This window comes from Apaloderma vittatum, unplaced genomic scaffold (genome assembly GCF_000703405.1).
Source record: "Apaloderma vittatum isolate BGI_N311 unplaced genomic scaffold, ASM70340v1 scaffold25507, whole genome shotgun sequence".
Lineage (NCBI taxonomy): Eukaryota > Metazoa > Chordata > Aves > Trogoniformes > Trogonidae > Apaloderma > Apaloderma vittatum.
Window position 1 is genome coordinate 15,774 of NW_009728209.1, and position 15,569 is coordinate 31,342.

The 15,569-nt window shown below is 40.2% G+C and overlaps 1 protein-coding gene across 1 annotated transcript; it reads right to left on the minus strand.

Annotated features, from left to right (window-relative positions):
- Positions 1 to 461: 461 nt before the first annotated feature.
- Positions 462 to 15,101, minus strand: SLC16A9 (solute carrier family 16, member 9). The gene is made up of 6 exons (XM_009874008.1): positions 15,052 to 15,101; positions 13,246 to 13,474; positions 5,098 to 5,241; positions 3,948 to 4,043; positions 1,246 to 2,154; positions 462 to 921 (listed from the first exon to the last, which is right to left on the minus strand). Exons 2-6 carry the CDS (start codon positions 13,439 to 13,441, stop codon positions 743 to 745), a joined length of 1,524 nt encoding a protein of 507 aa, XP_009872310.1. The 5' UTR covers positions 13,442 to 13,474; positions 15,052 to 15,101; the 3' UTR covers positions 462 to 742.
- Between the last annotated feature and the right edge of the window lie 468 nt (positions 15,102 to 15,569).

The window sequence follows — 15,569 nt, forward strand, 5'->3', positions numbered from 1 at the left end:
CATAACCAAGTCAGTATTTCTTTTCATGGTTTCCACAATCATATTTATTCCTTGGTTTAAAAGGTTTTGGTTCAACAGTTTTATAAACAGACTTCACAAAATGTGCAATATTTATAAACATAGTTCTTAGTTGCAGTGGTAGTAAGAATCTTAATGTTCATGACAAAGTTCACTTCAGTTATGCAACACAAGGTTGGACTTTCCTCCCCTCTTCTCCCTCCCCCAGTTGGCACTTCATTGTAAATTGGAGAAAGTTTAAAAAGATGAAAGGTTAACCTAAGCATGATGTTATAAGCACCTTGCCACAATATTACATTCTAGTAAGGCAAATTTTGTTTTGTAAAGTCTGACTGTGCAACTCGGAGACCTGTAAAAGGTGACAGAAATGCCAGCCTTCTCCTATAAGGAACAGGCCTTCATTTTTGCTTTGAAGTTTTCACCCCTCTGCACCATCCCCCTTAAAAAAAAGTACAGCTGATAATACAGCAGAATATATCCCTTACAGGGTGAAAGGAAATTACAGTAGACAAAGGCTGAAAACACAGTGCATAGTAGACAAAATGAGACTGTTCTTAAAAATAAAATTAAAAAAGAAATAAAAGAAGAAAAAGGAACTGAACAACCAGCAACAATGGAATTTTTCTAGAGGAAGAGTACTTTTGGACTTCATAAATAAGTGGAAAATTCCTAAAATACTTTGCTATGTATTATAAAAAAGCGTGAAGTGTTTTCCAGTTGTCACCTAAGCGCTAGATGCAACTTTGTAGGAGTAAGTGTTTGGAGGCAGCTTTGAGCTCTGACTGGCACAGGCATTCCAGCAGGGTAATGCTGCCAACAGCAGAAGAAATCCACCCAGTAAGACACAAAAGCCACTGAAATAGAACGCAGTGTCATACTCCTGCGTCCAGTCGTAAAACCAACCTGAGGGTGAAAAGAAGAGAGAAGAGCATCAGTGAGGACTTAAATGTAACACAGCACTGTACATGAGAGAAGCATCACGAAAAAAGAAAAAGCCAAATTTAAAATGCAGTTTTACCACTTAGCCATGAAACGCGCTTTTCATCAAAGCCAGAACGCAATCAGCTTGATCAGCTCAAGCAAAACAGACTTTCGTTTTTGTGGAAGACTTTGATTTCATCTTCCCACAGTAATTAGGACCAACTAGAAATACTCGCATGCAAATTAGTTGTGTCTGGTCCCGAGAAACTTCATGTTCACATTAGAGTATCTATACCTTGGCCTTACCTACGATTGGTGGTCCGAAGCTATTTCCAAGTCCAGCAAAGAACATCAATATCCCATAAGCGTGAGTCAGTTTATCAATTCCCACAGTCTTTGTTGTCACATATGGAAAAATTGACCAGTTCCCAGTCAGAAAACCCAAAGTCCCAGAAAGCATCGCTAACGTAAGGTAACTTTTGGCAAATGGAATTGCAAACAAGGCCATGCCTGTCATAAGTAAGGTAGTTACGTATAGATATAAAGTGTTAACCCACTTAAAATCTGCCAGTATTCCTAAAGTAAGTTTGCCAACAGTGGTCATAATGCCTATAATGGAAATAAGGGGCATGTGATAATCATCTTCATTAATGTTTGCACTTCTTGCTACATCTTCCATGAGCAAAGAGGGAGGAAATCCACCAATATCAAAGAGCAAGATGGCAACAAAGAGAGCTGAAAATACTTTGTTCTTAAAAAGAACCATGGTTTCCTCCCAGTAGTTCAAATAGAGCTGCCATTTCCTTTTGGCGAGTTGCTTGCAGAGGTTTGTCTGTTCTACAACTTTCTTTTTGTAAGTGTCTTTCTCATTTACATTTATTGAGCTTAATACATTCTTATTTAAAACACTATCCTGTTTGTAATCAGGCATATTGTTCACACATTTTTCATCAACGTAGCCCTTTTCAAGGATGCTTATATTTTCTTCAACAGTCTTTTCTTTTTCATGGTAAACAAAATATTGATCTGGGACTTTGTCTACACATGTTTTCTCTGGTGGAGGGGAATCAGATGACTCCAATGGTCTCATTAGGCTGCCACACGCTAATATATTTAGAGACAGCGCGCCAACTATTAGCAGACAACCATCCAGTCCATATAGATCAATAAGCTCTCTTTGCAATGCTGCATATATAAAGAGCCCAACACTTGAACCTATAAAAGGAAAATAAGATCAGTTTAAACTGGGGAACAGAGAACATGCTTCAACACTAACAAACTTCTACACTTCAGCAGCTACAAATACAGTGTCACAGAAACACTAAGTCATTTGTGCTCCTCCCTCCTCAGTCTAGTGAACCGGTAAGTTATCGTCCCTCTTGAAATTATAGTTTCTTTAATGAGTATGCACAAAACAAAAAGCCTTTCAAAATATCTGAGCAATCCACAATGATTAACACTAGCAGACATTTCAGAAACAGGCAGGATCAATACTTTGTCTGATGAAAAAACATTAAAGAACTATTAACTCATCCTTCTGCCAGGCCTTCACATACATGCATCCCTCAGGTATCATTCTGAGTTAGCACAGTTAGAATCTCACACACCAATATTTTCTCCTTCCTCCTCCTTGTGGCCACCTTCCTCCTCTAAGGCAGGAACAGACCAGGAGTTTACCAAGAGCCCCCTAGAAAGAGCCTTTCACTGCTCGGTGTTAAAGGAGGGGGGGGAGGTGTTCACATGGTGCGAGTTTACCGCAAAGGCATTTCTGAAGCTATGAAGGGCCAAATATGCATTTCAGAAATTTGTCTACTCAGAAGAAAACACCGAAGAGGAAGTAATTACTATAAGCAGAAGCATTTTTTTCAATCCCGCCAATTTAAAGAAAAAGCTCTCAGTTGAAGTAATCATAGATCTGTTGTAATCAATGGATGTCCACTCACAGATATCCACAGACCATCGGTTTTTCAAGTCAATTTGAAAACAAACTTTCAAGTCAAATGATTTGCTGAAGACTATCTCTAAATTATATTAAAGTCATTTATATACTTCAGTGATAAATACAACAAAAAGTAATTATAAAATTCCGACTTGTTCTGTCTTCCAGGTACTAAAATTAGCCAGGGCTCAATAAGATCAGGCCTTAAGGCCAACTGCCTGGAAGCCCAAGAAAAGTCACTGAAAGTAATTCCAAGGAACATTTCTGCAAAAGTTCCCCTTTATTCCAGCAGTGTGTGTCTCATTAAGATTTCGCAGCAGTGACTGTATTGACCAGGCCTCTCCTCACTAACAGCGACTTGAGAAAACAGATCAGAGGAGAGACTCCATACAACACAGAAAGCAAGGCATGGGATAACAGCATTTCTTAAACAGTTCCTACTTAGTCCACTCATTTAGCAATTCCTCTTGATGTAAAGACAACATCACACAACCTAAAGATCCAGAGAGAGAATGAGAAAAAAGCTCAGCATCCTTCAAAGAATTTTCCCTGTATTATCAGAGTTCATTTTACTAGGATCCCTTTATCCAACACGGATGAACTTCTGGAATATTTCAGGATTTTCCTTTTAGTTTGGAAAGGAAAACATATCAAAAATATAAGTCAAAACTTCAATATGAGGTTATGGTTATCCAGCATTTATATTCTGCATGTACAATCTCTTTCTCACCTCTGATCTGGTGTAAGAAAGAAGTGGGAGAAGAGATGACTACAGAAAGTTTGCCTCTTATTACCTGTGACATATGGACCAAGCAACTCATGAGTTTGCTTTCATTTTAACACATACTCTTTTCTCATCTATATGGATAACCCATACCACATGCCTGCAAGTGTAGTTACTATTCTGTCTAAAGCCTAATTTTATCTGTTCATTGCTACTGATGTTTTGACTTGCAAAGTACTTCAGGAAGTAACTGAGAAAAATATAATCTCTTGGGTTTTATTGCCAAGGTAACAGTAGCTGTATCAGCGTTGAAAAGTTAGAGAGAATGACAGTTAAAAGTCCTACCTGTTGAAATCAGACCAAGCGCAAGGCCTCTGCGTTTGTCAAAATAGTGGCAAGTGATGGTAACTGTTGCGGTGTACAAAAGGCCACATCCAAGACCTTGACAAAAAGAGGAATGAAGCATGCAACATACTCAGTGAAATGAATGCGCCCTTTTATTCCCCAGATAATGCAGTAGTGTACCCTGGGCACAGAGGTACCTTTTAACTTTGAGCAGTTTCAGTCACAGAATCATAGAATGGCCTAGGCTGGAAGGGACCTTAGAGATCATTTAATCCAACCTCTCTGTCGTGGGCAGGGACGCCTCTCAACTAGATGAGGCAGCACATGCGGACCGAATGAGGATCGAACCCGTGACCTTGGTGTTATCAGCACCACGCTCTAACCGACTGAGCTAACCATGCCAGCCTCATACAGATGGGGCCATGAGGCTGCCCGCACCCTCCCACCTCCCTCTGCCTTGGGCAGCCCCGGCTGCAGGATCTGTGTGGAGCTGCCTGGGTTTGAGGAGTTCACTCGCTCCCTGGCTAGGTGGAAAGGGCTGTGAGGCTTTTGGTGCAGGGGCCAGCCCCAGAAAACAGCCGAGCTGCATCTGCATGGCACTGTGCCTGAGCCAGCACGCTGCTGGGTCCCCGGTGGCCAGCCAGGTGCCTGGATTCCCAACTCAGTTAATTTGATAAACCAGCCACAGCAGCACTCTGCAGCACAGAGGGGCAGGTCACCACCTGCTAGAACAACACTTTCATGCCTCTAAGACAGTGTTCTAGGTTCAATCCAGTTGTGTGGAGGGCAACATCGCTCCCTAATCCTTTCTAATTTATCAAATTAGAATGAGTACATGACAAAATTCCAGAAGAGATGTTATTCCTTTAAAAATGGCACTTCACGCAGAAGATCTGCTTGATTCGATCCCTTAGGTAAGATTTCAACTCTTCCATCTGTAACAATCATGTCAACAGAGGACAAACTGTTTTCAAACCCTGATGAACATATGTGTTGCTTTCATCTTTCACTACATGGCAGCAGCCCTCTCTACCCCAAAAATCAAGTCCCAGACTACTACTGGCTCTGTGAGTACATTTCTCATTTCAGATTCATAAACCAAGACTCAAAATAACAAAGATTCTCTATATGAAGAGAATGTGTTTCTTACCAACAACAATCCCATATGAAATATAGAGAAAGTATATGTTAGGTGCAAAACTGCTCATCATGAGGCCTCCGGCCACCATAAAGCCACTGAAGATTGCTACTGGTCTTGCTCCAAAAGATGATACACATATACTGCAGACAGGACCTAGAGGAAAAGCAGGAAAAACATTCCTAGTAAATACCATCACCAGGGAAAACTTCCTAAAAGTACCAGTCTACGGAAATGTTTCTTATGATTATAAAATAATAAATATTTAAATACTTATAAGAAACATTTAATTATATTAAACAAGAATTCAGAGTACTTATTTTTACAGGATTCTATAAAGAGTTGGTTACAAAACCATACAAGATCAGGCTTGCAAGATTTTTGCTCAAGGAGAAGCTGACATCAAGACTACGAACCAATACCAGAACTGCAAGGGGCAGAGCGGCCAAACGTTCTTTAAACACAGGATGATATATATACATGCTAGAGTATAGCACTGCCTCTATACACCTAAAGACAAAGTCTGAGAAGAATCTTCACCTTCAGGTACCAAACTAAGTCAGAGCATCAGCCAGGCTTTTGCCAAGTAGGCATTTTTTTTGTCAGAGCCCAAATCGGTGTTTCAGAAAGACACTATGTGTATGCAATTTGATATAAGATTTACAAAACTGAAATGGAAAACAGTAACTTCTGATCATAATCATGGTAAGAATGCCACCTGGTGCTTACATAGAGAAAATATCTGCTGATATACTAGATAGACAAACACTACTCTTCTCTGATTTTCTAGGAAATAAAATACCTGCTAGTCAGTATTTTACCAAATAACTGTTTAGTAGCTATCTTGGTTTCCACTCTAAGTCTACGAAAAATACAAGGCATTTATTAAGAATGTCCAAAGTAATGTTCATGAGGTTTGGATAGACACTTCTTGGTTGGTTAGTTTTTCAAAACAAGAAAAAAGTGCAGGCAACATTCATGCTCTGTCTCTCCTCAGCCAGTTCTCCCCTCACAGAAGCTGTAGAACAAGCACTTATTTTCACTTGTGACCTGGAATACACCTTTCAGTCTGAAGCAGCGTGCAAGCTTGGTGCCCTGCATAAATAAGCAACCAGCAAGGGACTTGGCTTGCAGAAGGCAATCTCATATCTGAAACCCTGCAGTTCTAAACATTCATAGATAGACTTACACATTAGCCCCAAAATCCTAAACTCAGCAACTCTGAGAAGCTAGATACACAGAACGAAAGCCATTATTCTAAAAACAACATAAAAAACCCCACCTCATCACCTTTGTGTCTCATTTGCAGCGATATGAAGGCACTCCATGGTCGATACAATCTGCAAAAACAGTAACTTTGGAGCCTGCATTTGTTAAGGTTGGTCCTCCCTGACTCACACTTAACCGAGATTCTCAGCAGATGGGAGGTGATATGAGGTGAATAACAGTTGGAGCCGGGGACGGTGCTTGCCTAGGTTTGTAGACAGGAGCTAGCAGCTGGGAATGTAGAAAGTTTTTCGTGTGGTTACGGGCCACGGGACAAGCAGTTCTGGCAGGCAGGAGCACAGATCCATTAGCAGGTGAAACGATCCTCAAAGGCAAGACAGGTCAGAACTCTTGCCCTACATGAGAGCTATCTGCCTAGGGAACGAAGAAGGGAAGCAAGGCTGAATCAGGGCTCTGCCAGGCAAAGAGTCAGAGCTGAAGAAGAATCGAGAAAAATCTTCTGGGCAAGTAGGGCTTATTTGGATTTTGGAAACTATGAAAAAGGAAGATGTAAGCACTTGCTGCTTCTCAAGAGTCAGCGCGCTGTGGGAATGAAAGCTGGCCAGAATAACTTGGGCAGAGTAACTTGCCAAGAACAAAAGCTCAGAGTGTCAGATTGTTGCTGATTCTTAGAATTAATTACTAGAACTGGCAAATTAAGATTGGTACGTTTCCTAAAACCACAGGATTTAAAAATAAACAAAGGATTGAATCTGTATTACATAAAAAATTCTTCTACACTAAAAGAACAACAGGTAGTGATAACATAATTCAATTAAGCAGAGGAATTTGCACTCTTTCTGTTCTTTAGTTCTGACCCGCTACCTTGCTAAAACAAACACTATTTCCCTTCCACCTGTATTTCGATACAGCTACTTTCAGAAGGTCGCTGTCCAGCCTAGAGTGGTGGCACAAGTACAGAAGTACAGACTGCACTGATTGCTAGGAGAGGATCCAACGTGAAGCTGGACCCTCTGACCCCAAGCCACAAAAAGGGAGACACAGAACTGAAGAACATGTCTTCATAATCTGATAAGGACACTCTCCTTGGAACACCATCAAAAGCATCTCTGACAGGGTCCAAGGAGATGCTCTTCCAGCTTCCCCCATTTATAAAAAACAATCCCAAAGGAGAACAGAAAGTACAAAGAGATATTTTTGCTCTGACATGGAAAACAACCTGCACCAAACTCAAAAACCTGCTCCAATAAGCTCAGTATTAATGTGTCATCTCACACAGCAAGAGATCTGGCAGTTCAGCAATGGCTCTGTTTATAAGAAGGAGCACCAGTATAAGTATTAAAATAGTTGTTATAGGCCTCTGGGACAAAAAGAAAAACAGCTCCTTCTTCCCCTTCACACTAGGCCCTACTTTCACCCTCCCCTCATGGTACTGCTAGGAAATAAAAGTCACAAAAGAAAACCCCCATTGCAGCCAGCATCTTTGTTCTTTTCCCTGCCTCCTTGCATTCCTTGTCTTTCTCCGTTTCCCAAAGAGCTGGCTTTTTTTTTTTCCCACAAGGCACAGTACCTTTGGTTATTACCATGGTATTTGCACAGGAGTTCACTGTACACAAACACGTTATTCTCGACAAGTAATTCAAGCACAATGGGTTCAAAGCAGTTAATTCTAGTCAAACGTCCAACTTTCCCAGAGTGGGACTGAGACTTGCTCTGTGAACTCCTGCCCTGTGGATTTTGTTCGAAGTGGACATTCAGAAGAATGTGGCAGTTTATGTACAGCAGCACAGGAAAAAGCTCTTCAGGGAGCATAAGGGTTTTCATTAGTTGACTGTTTCAGAAAGATCCTTCCACTGATAATGTATTTCTCACCGTAACGTGAACAACATAAAAATAAAATCCCAGTGGCAATTCTCAATGGTAAGCATGGAGAAAGGCTTTTAAGCCAGCATCTTGTTCAGTTTGCCAAGGAACTCCAGGGGTTAGGACTGGTATTAGAATACTTGAAGATACTGATAAATGTTTACCTCTTACAAATAAAACCCCTGGAGCATTTTTCCTTCCAAATTATGTATCTTAAAACTAGACCAAAATCTATCAAACAAAGATACCAGCCCAGTTCATAAGAATGATGGTTAATTCTAGCAAGAAAGCCTTAGAAGCCAGCACAGGGACAGACACTGCTCTTGTACACAGCCTGTCGAGGCTCAGCAACCAATAATACAATTACCAGGAGCAACAGTCAAGAAGAGTCCTAGATCTTGCAAATGAGAAGCAGCAGCAGAAGGAAGATAGGCTCTCATAGTAGGTCTTCATGCAGAGAGACCAAAGAGGAAGAACTCCTGGGAGGAAGCATTTGTATTGACATGTTTTGATTACGACGTCTATGTGATATGTATATATTTTCATTAAGATTTTTTTAAAATAAAATACTTTACCCTCAGTGAGACCCAGATGTGACAGTGAGTACTTCCCGAGATGTGCAGACAAGTCATCTGCTGAACTCCTGAGAAGTACAAAGCTGTTTTGTTTAATGGACATCAAGAACTGACACCCTCTTCCTCAATCTTCTCACACAAAGAGAAAAATTCTGCAAACCAACACTCCCTTCCTCCACTCATTCATCCAAGGGTCCTCCCTTCTTCACCTCATACACACGCAAAGCCTTTTACTAAGCAAACAATATCAGACAACTGAGTTCTTTGTCTTATCTCTCGCATTAATCTGACCCACCCTTCTTGTAGGTATCTGTCCAAGCCTGCTGAAATTGTAGTGCAGAAGCAATAATCGTGGACCATACGTAAAAACCACTGGACAGAACACTAGAATATTTTTTGTATATTGAATGCATTGCTAAAAGCTGGTCATAATAAATACGATATTATCCAAATACTTGGGATAAGAATTTAGATCAGAAAAATCCTTTTTACGCTGGAGAGCAACCCACTTTCAACTGACGGAAATGACTGGTCCTTTCCGGTAAAGTTATTAAATGAAATGGGCTCCTCTTTGGAGGAATCTTCAGGACACCTTCTCACCTCCCCACAAACTATATAGTTTCCATGACCTACAGCAGGGCTATCTATAAAGAGGTTTTTGTCACAAAAATAAGTGGATGTCGCAAAGGATTTTTAAGTATATAAAATTATTGCTTGAAAACACAAAATTAAGCTTTTTAAACACTTGGTACAGAATGCCTCAGGCCAGCAGAAAGGCCCCATTAATTTATCAAGACATGCCTTTCAAGGAAGAATCTTCTCTTTCTCCATTAATAAGAGGGAGTGGAATGGGAGATGGATTATTGGTGTCTCCCGCTATGCCAAATAACACTGTGAAGTCAACTCTCACTATAAACAGCTGTAGTGCCAATTACAGGCACCAAGGTCTTTGTTTTGCTTTTAACAAGAGTAGCACGGATCAAATTTAATTTCAAGCTCCAAGTGGATGCAAAATTAAGAACATTTAGTGCAGGAGAAACACACCATCTTCAGCAGTGAGATAAGTATCCTCCTCTGGCCCGTTTTAGTAGGGAAAAGCCTGATATTGTAGAGGAGGTTGCACCACTAATCCGTACAACAACACTGATGCTTTTCTTTCACTGTTTTTGGCCCATTTCTTCCAACATAGACCTTTCTGAGGCGTGACCGTACAGTGTATCTCCTGTCACCCTGCAAGGAACATAGCAACCAGGACCCCATCCCATTCCCTTTTCCAGCTGATGAGCTGAAGAGTCCAGCTGAGGGCCGAACGCTGGCCTTAGCGACGCTGCCCGTGCTGCGAGCGAGAGGGCAGAAATCGAACACCAGGCGGCTACGAAACTCAGCTCAATAAACAAGGTGATGTACTGGGTTTCTATGTCTCGGGTCTAAGTTTAGCTCTCACGCAAGTCAGAAGTAAACACTGTAGGAAGGAAACCAACACAGCAAATGTGAAAGGACTCACCAGCATCAGCTACTTCAAAAAATGTTTAAGACTACATGTACAGAGGGAAGGGGACAAGACACACAGAACCTTTTTCTGAGCCAGCTGGCATATGTGTAAGGACATTTTCTTCTTTTCAGTGAAATTACATTACTAATATAGCAAAATCACAGGGCAAACCTTCCACTATTACAAAGCTAGCTAATGTGATTTCCAGTGCTATCAATAAGAAAAGTCTTCCTTAAGAAAATCAGACACTAACTTATTTTCTGCGTGTAGCTGCAAATCTACCGTAACTGCCATTCTTTTTTCCAGTCTGGCATCTACAGCTTCAGAAAGGTGGTAAGTTGGAAAGGGCTCACAGAAGAGCCTTAATTAAAAGAGTGGAAGTCTCCTGTGTCAATGGCAAAAAGACTGTATCAACGTACAGACTTAAAAGAAAACTTAGAGGTAATTTGATTGCAGTCTCTAGACACACACCACACTAATTCAAGGCCACTTCAAAATGTACCACTTAAAGATAACCTTAATCAGTAGCTGAAAGCTAAAACTAAGCAACTTGTATCGTAAGACTGCATACTTTTTAAGGAGGGAATTAACTACTGAGAAAACTTACAAGAGATAGAGAAAGCTCTAAACAAATACGTTCTTAATCAAACAAGAACTACAGTATTTTCTGCATACAATGTGAATTGCTTTAAGAGTACCAATAATCGAAAATATGTCTTTGGATAACTAGATCAGAGAATAGAAATCAAAAGAAAGGAAAGAACAACAAGTACTAGAAGAGTCAAGTTAGGAACAGTAAAAGGCAAGGAGGCTACCAAAAGGCTTTGAGGTAAAGCTGCCCTCTTACTCGCATTCACACATGCAATAGTGCTGCTGGAACCAGTTTCCTTGGGGAGACTGTTAAGTTATTAGGTTACAGATAATGTCTTTTCACAAACATGTAAATATGCTAATTTAGAAAAATTCAATTAGTCTGACCATCTGCTTAACATAGGCTACAACACACAACGGTCCCACTTGGCCTGTAACACCGGAACTTGTAACTGCAGAAATAAGAACAGAAGCAAGCTCTCTTTTCCTGTATTCATGAAAAGAGCCTAAGCTGGCAACGCATTGTATTGGTGGTTTTGCACTGAAAACACACGTTCTTCACACCAGTGACTAGGTCTGAAAAAGGCCTGTTATGAAAACTGCATGGAAAACTGTAACTTGTCAAGAGCATTCTAGTTTTAGGTAGGGGTTATGATACTTGCAGTCTCCCTTCGGCAAGTTTTCTTTAAGTGGAGTTATCATAGGTCAGATCCCGGCTTGATAAAATAGTGGGATCTTCCATTTCAGATAAGGCAGGGAACACATATTTTGGTTTCAGTCAACTCTCATAAGATCAATGCAATTAAAAGGCCCTCACTGTACTTTTTTTGGAGGCATTAAAAATAGGAATGATTAGTAAGCTTCCAAATCCTAAACTGAAAGAAAAAAAAATACATTGCTAGACAACATGCCTCCTAATCCATCAAAATCTCAAGTAATTTAATCATTCCATACCAAAAGCAATTACAATGGCAGCTTTTATTTTATTATTCAGTCTCAGAAGTTTCCATTTGCTATAAAGCACGCTACTGACAACTGCTCACAGTTGCAAGACACAGGGCATGAAGAAACCTGGAAACTAGCATGATGACGATACACAAGAAAGGGGGCTGAGGCTCTTGTCAGAGGAGTGAGCCAGAGACTGCTGATCTCCAGGGAGAGAGTTTTTCTTCACCCCTTCTCTTGCAATCCCCTTCTGCCTGTTTTTTTCTTCAGTAACTGTCTTGTTTCTCCGTATTTTTCCCTCATTTCATTCCCTCACTCAAGTTTATTAGGTCTTAATCTCTTCATAATAGGAGTTAATGCCTTTAAAAGAGAAAAATAAAAATGTTTGATGGAAGAGTAGTCTACAGTCCTGTGCTCGCTTACACACTGGGACTGAATATAGTCTTTTTATGGTTAATGATCCATCTGCCTTTGCCCATTTCTCTTCTGCCAAGTGATATTAAACCCTAATACGAGTGCGACGCCAGTATTTGGCCACTTACAGTGTCATACAAAGCACTGGTCTTTATTCAGGTCTGTATCATTACTTGAACATCAACTTTCTTTTAAGCAGAGATTTCCTCAGATCCTGAGGAAAATCCTGAGCTGCATTTTGTTCATTAAGCTACATAATTGCTTTTGCCCATAGCAATTTCTCTGCTGACAGGCATTTTTTTTCCAGATTCAGCAGAAAAGCTAATAGTTCCCATGATGCACCTTTGAAAAGCAGAAGTTAGTAGATATCACCCAGTAAAATACTTACGTTCCATATTAAAACAACAACAAAATGGACCTGTGGACTTCTTTGCCTAAAACACTACTGTTACTCTTCAAGTGACAATGTCTTACTAAAGAAAAGCTGCCAGTGAAGATTTTTATTTAATGCCACTGGTACCCAAAACTTTCCAAGCTTCAAAGGGAGTTTTTTTTTCCTCAAACCAAGAATGGAAAAGAGCCCTCACCCACCCTAACTGGTGGGTTTACTTCTAGAGCTGAAAAATGACTAACTGGTTTATTAATTGACTTGTTTATTCCTAAGATAATTGAACCACTTCAGACTAACAGTTTGATCTGATTTTAAAGATACTAGGTTAGTCTTAATGCCTCATTAAAAAAATAATAATAATAATACCACCAACAAAATCACCATTCAGTTTAACAGAGTCTGGATTTTCTAGCTTATTCAAATACAATAAATTATTTTTTCTAAGGGTAATACTTCTATTGCTCTTCTACCAATAAACTGTTTTGGTTTATGTATAGTGGAACTATAAATATAATCTTCTTACTCATCTTGACCTAAAACAAAAATGCAGCATCCTCATTCTATCATTTGCAGCTCTCTTTTAATATAACTCCAAAAGCACACAGAGGTAACAGCATGTATGAAAAAAGAACGTTTCTATCAGGAAGTGCTTCTATACTTACTGGCAAGCAATCCGATTCCATTTGCTAGTGATCCAACCCAAGCAGTCTTGCCTTTCCCTTCTCCAAAAGTATCCAGCCATTCCAAATACAAGACTCCCACCGCCAGCGGTGATCCGTAACACAAGAACTGAGTAAAGAAGGAAACAACAACAATCACCCAGCCCCAGCCACCATCTGGTGGTTTCCGAAATACCATCTTGTCAGATGAGGGGAGATGTACGGGCGGAACCTGTGTAAACAAAGAACAGAACTGAGCATTAGAAACAGGACTGACCTAGGTTTGCTAATACAAATGGGCTGTACAGCAAAGTACACGTTCAGACGGAGGCTTGTTTCAATCATTCATCAAGAAATATATGCACAACAGCAGACAAGCAATGCAAAGTAGGTACCATTCGGTACTTCTGCCTCCTCTGCATAAAAAAGCAACAGTACACAAAGCATTAATAAGTCATATGTACTGCATTACTGTATTACAGAAAGAGGGAACGTTTGATCTTCCAAGTGTTAAATAGGCTTTCCGAAGACCTCAGGCATTAATATCTGCCACAGTTCAATCAGAGAACCACATGGCCACCTGCTGTTAAGACCTCAGATATCCTCAGTGAAGCATACAGGCTCAAAGGACAAGAAAACCTACAAGTATAAAACAATCCCAATAAATATTTTAGGACTTAAAAAAAAATCTTAAGCATTTTAGCTCAAGGTCAAAAAAACCCCAAGCAACAAAATCTCTTAGTTGTAATGCCAGGATAGTACCTTGCAGTTTAGCTAGGTGTTTGCCACCAGATAGTGTACTTGGAGAGAGGCTGGCCAAGAGGAAGATTGACATTCTGGAAATAGTAACAGTTCAGCAGAGCTCTGTCAACAAGGTGATGTGCAGAGGAGCGATGCCTCCAAAAATCACTTTGTACTTATTAGTAAGTGAAGCAAGTGCTAACCCTGTGTACAGGTGAGGTTATATGCCAAGACGTGACGATATCAAACACACACACAAAAAACTCCTATAACCTGTTACAGTTTCTGACCTCTGCACAGTTTGCATACATCTCCCTTCCTTCAACTGGCAATTACTTCTTGGACTCCATAAGTACCAGTTCATTACTTTGCGTGGCAAGATCCAGCACATACGCATCTCGGGCTTTAAATAACTTGCTGTCCTCACACCTTCTCAAGACTAGTTTGTGCATGTACGGACCGATACTTCTAAAATCTAGCAAAGAATTCAGAGGTTTCCCAGGCCAAATTGCTTTGGAGTCTGGATGACTCCAACAATCTTGTGAGTCCCTATGCACACAATTAACCTGCCCTCCCCTCTCTACAGGGAGCAATTTGCCGAAGCAATGATCACAAACCCTGCGTTTCTGGCTCACTCACCAACCACACATGTGATTCTCAACAATTTAATTTCCTTTATCCTGCAATATAGAAACAGATCAGATCCTACCCTGGTTTCTTCACACTGCAGCTTATGCATTAAGAGTGCTGCAGTAACAGTTCTGCTCCGGAGATCCCCAAGAGGCAAAGCAGAAAAATAAACGCTTCGCACCGCCTTTTGGACTTACAACCCAGAGGAGATGGAAAAAAATTACTGCTGTATGAAAGCAATGGCGTAAACAAGTAGACAATAACAGAATTTCCACTCAAGCTCCTCACACCCTTTGTGCAGGCAATTTTTAAGAATTTGCATGGAAAACTTACCAAAAAGCTACAGTATAAAATTTTGAGGAATAATTACTAGAGAGACATGAAAAAGGCCAGTTCCACTTTACAGACTCACTTAACTGTTACTTTGAGGGTACTTACAGATTATGACAAAGAAGTCTTTCAGCTTCCTGCAAATGTAATCTCACGTGGTGACTCTACCTGTAGAAAAAGAGCAACAAAGTAAGTTTTCAGCCAAAGTATCACTGCAACAGTGAACATAACTCTGAAAAACTGGTGTCTTCACATTAAATGTCTTGGTTTTAATAGATTTCCAGAGGAACTTCAGAAGTAATCAAGTTATCTCAGTGGCAAAATACTGATCCTCCCTCAATTAATCAACAGCTGACAGCAGCCTTGAGCCCCAAAATAACAAAAACATTGTCTACTAATGTAAAATAAACTTGGTAATCCTAGGTCCGTTAGGAGTGATTTACAGTTTTAAGATACTAATGGTCCTTCAAATGCAGTATTTCCAGTTACAAATCTTACGAAGTTTTATGTTTCAGTTACAAATGTAAGATCCTATTTATTTCCTCAAGTGCCTGGTAACTGTCCCTCGATTACATGAGATGGTGAAAACCACCACCACTTTTCGCCCCAGAAATCATCCTCAATGT

Excerpts from the sequence above, each read along its gene's own strand:
- SLC16A9 (XM_009874008.1), bottom strand. The coding sequence starts at position 13,441 with ATGGTATTTCGGAAACCACCAGATGGTGGCTGGGGCTGGGTGATTGTT. Across the intron at positions 5,242-13,245 it reads TGGAATCGGATTGCTTGCCA|GTCCTGTCTGCAGTATATGT; the intron begins GTAAGTATAGAA and ends CTTTTCCTCTAG. Across the intron at positions 2,155-3,947 it reads GCTTGGTCTGATTTCAACAG|GTTCAAGTGTTGGGCTCTTT; the intron begins GTAGGACTTTTA and ends TTCCTTTTATAG.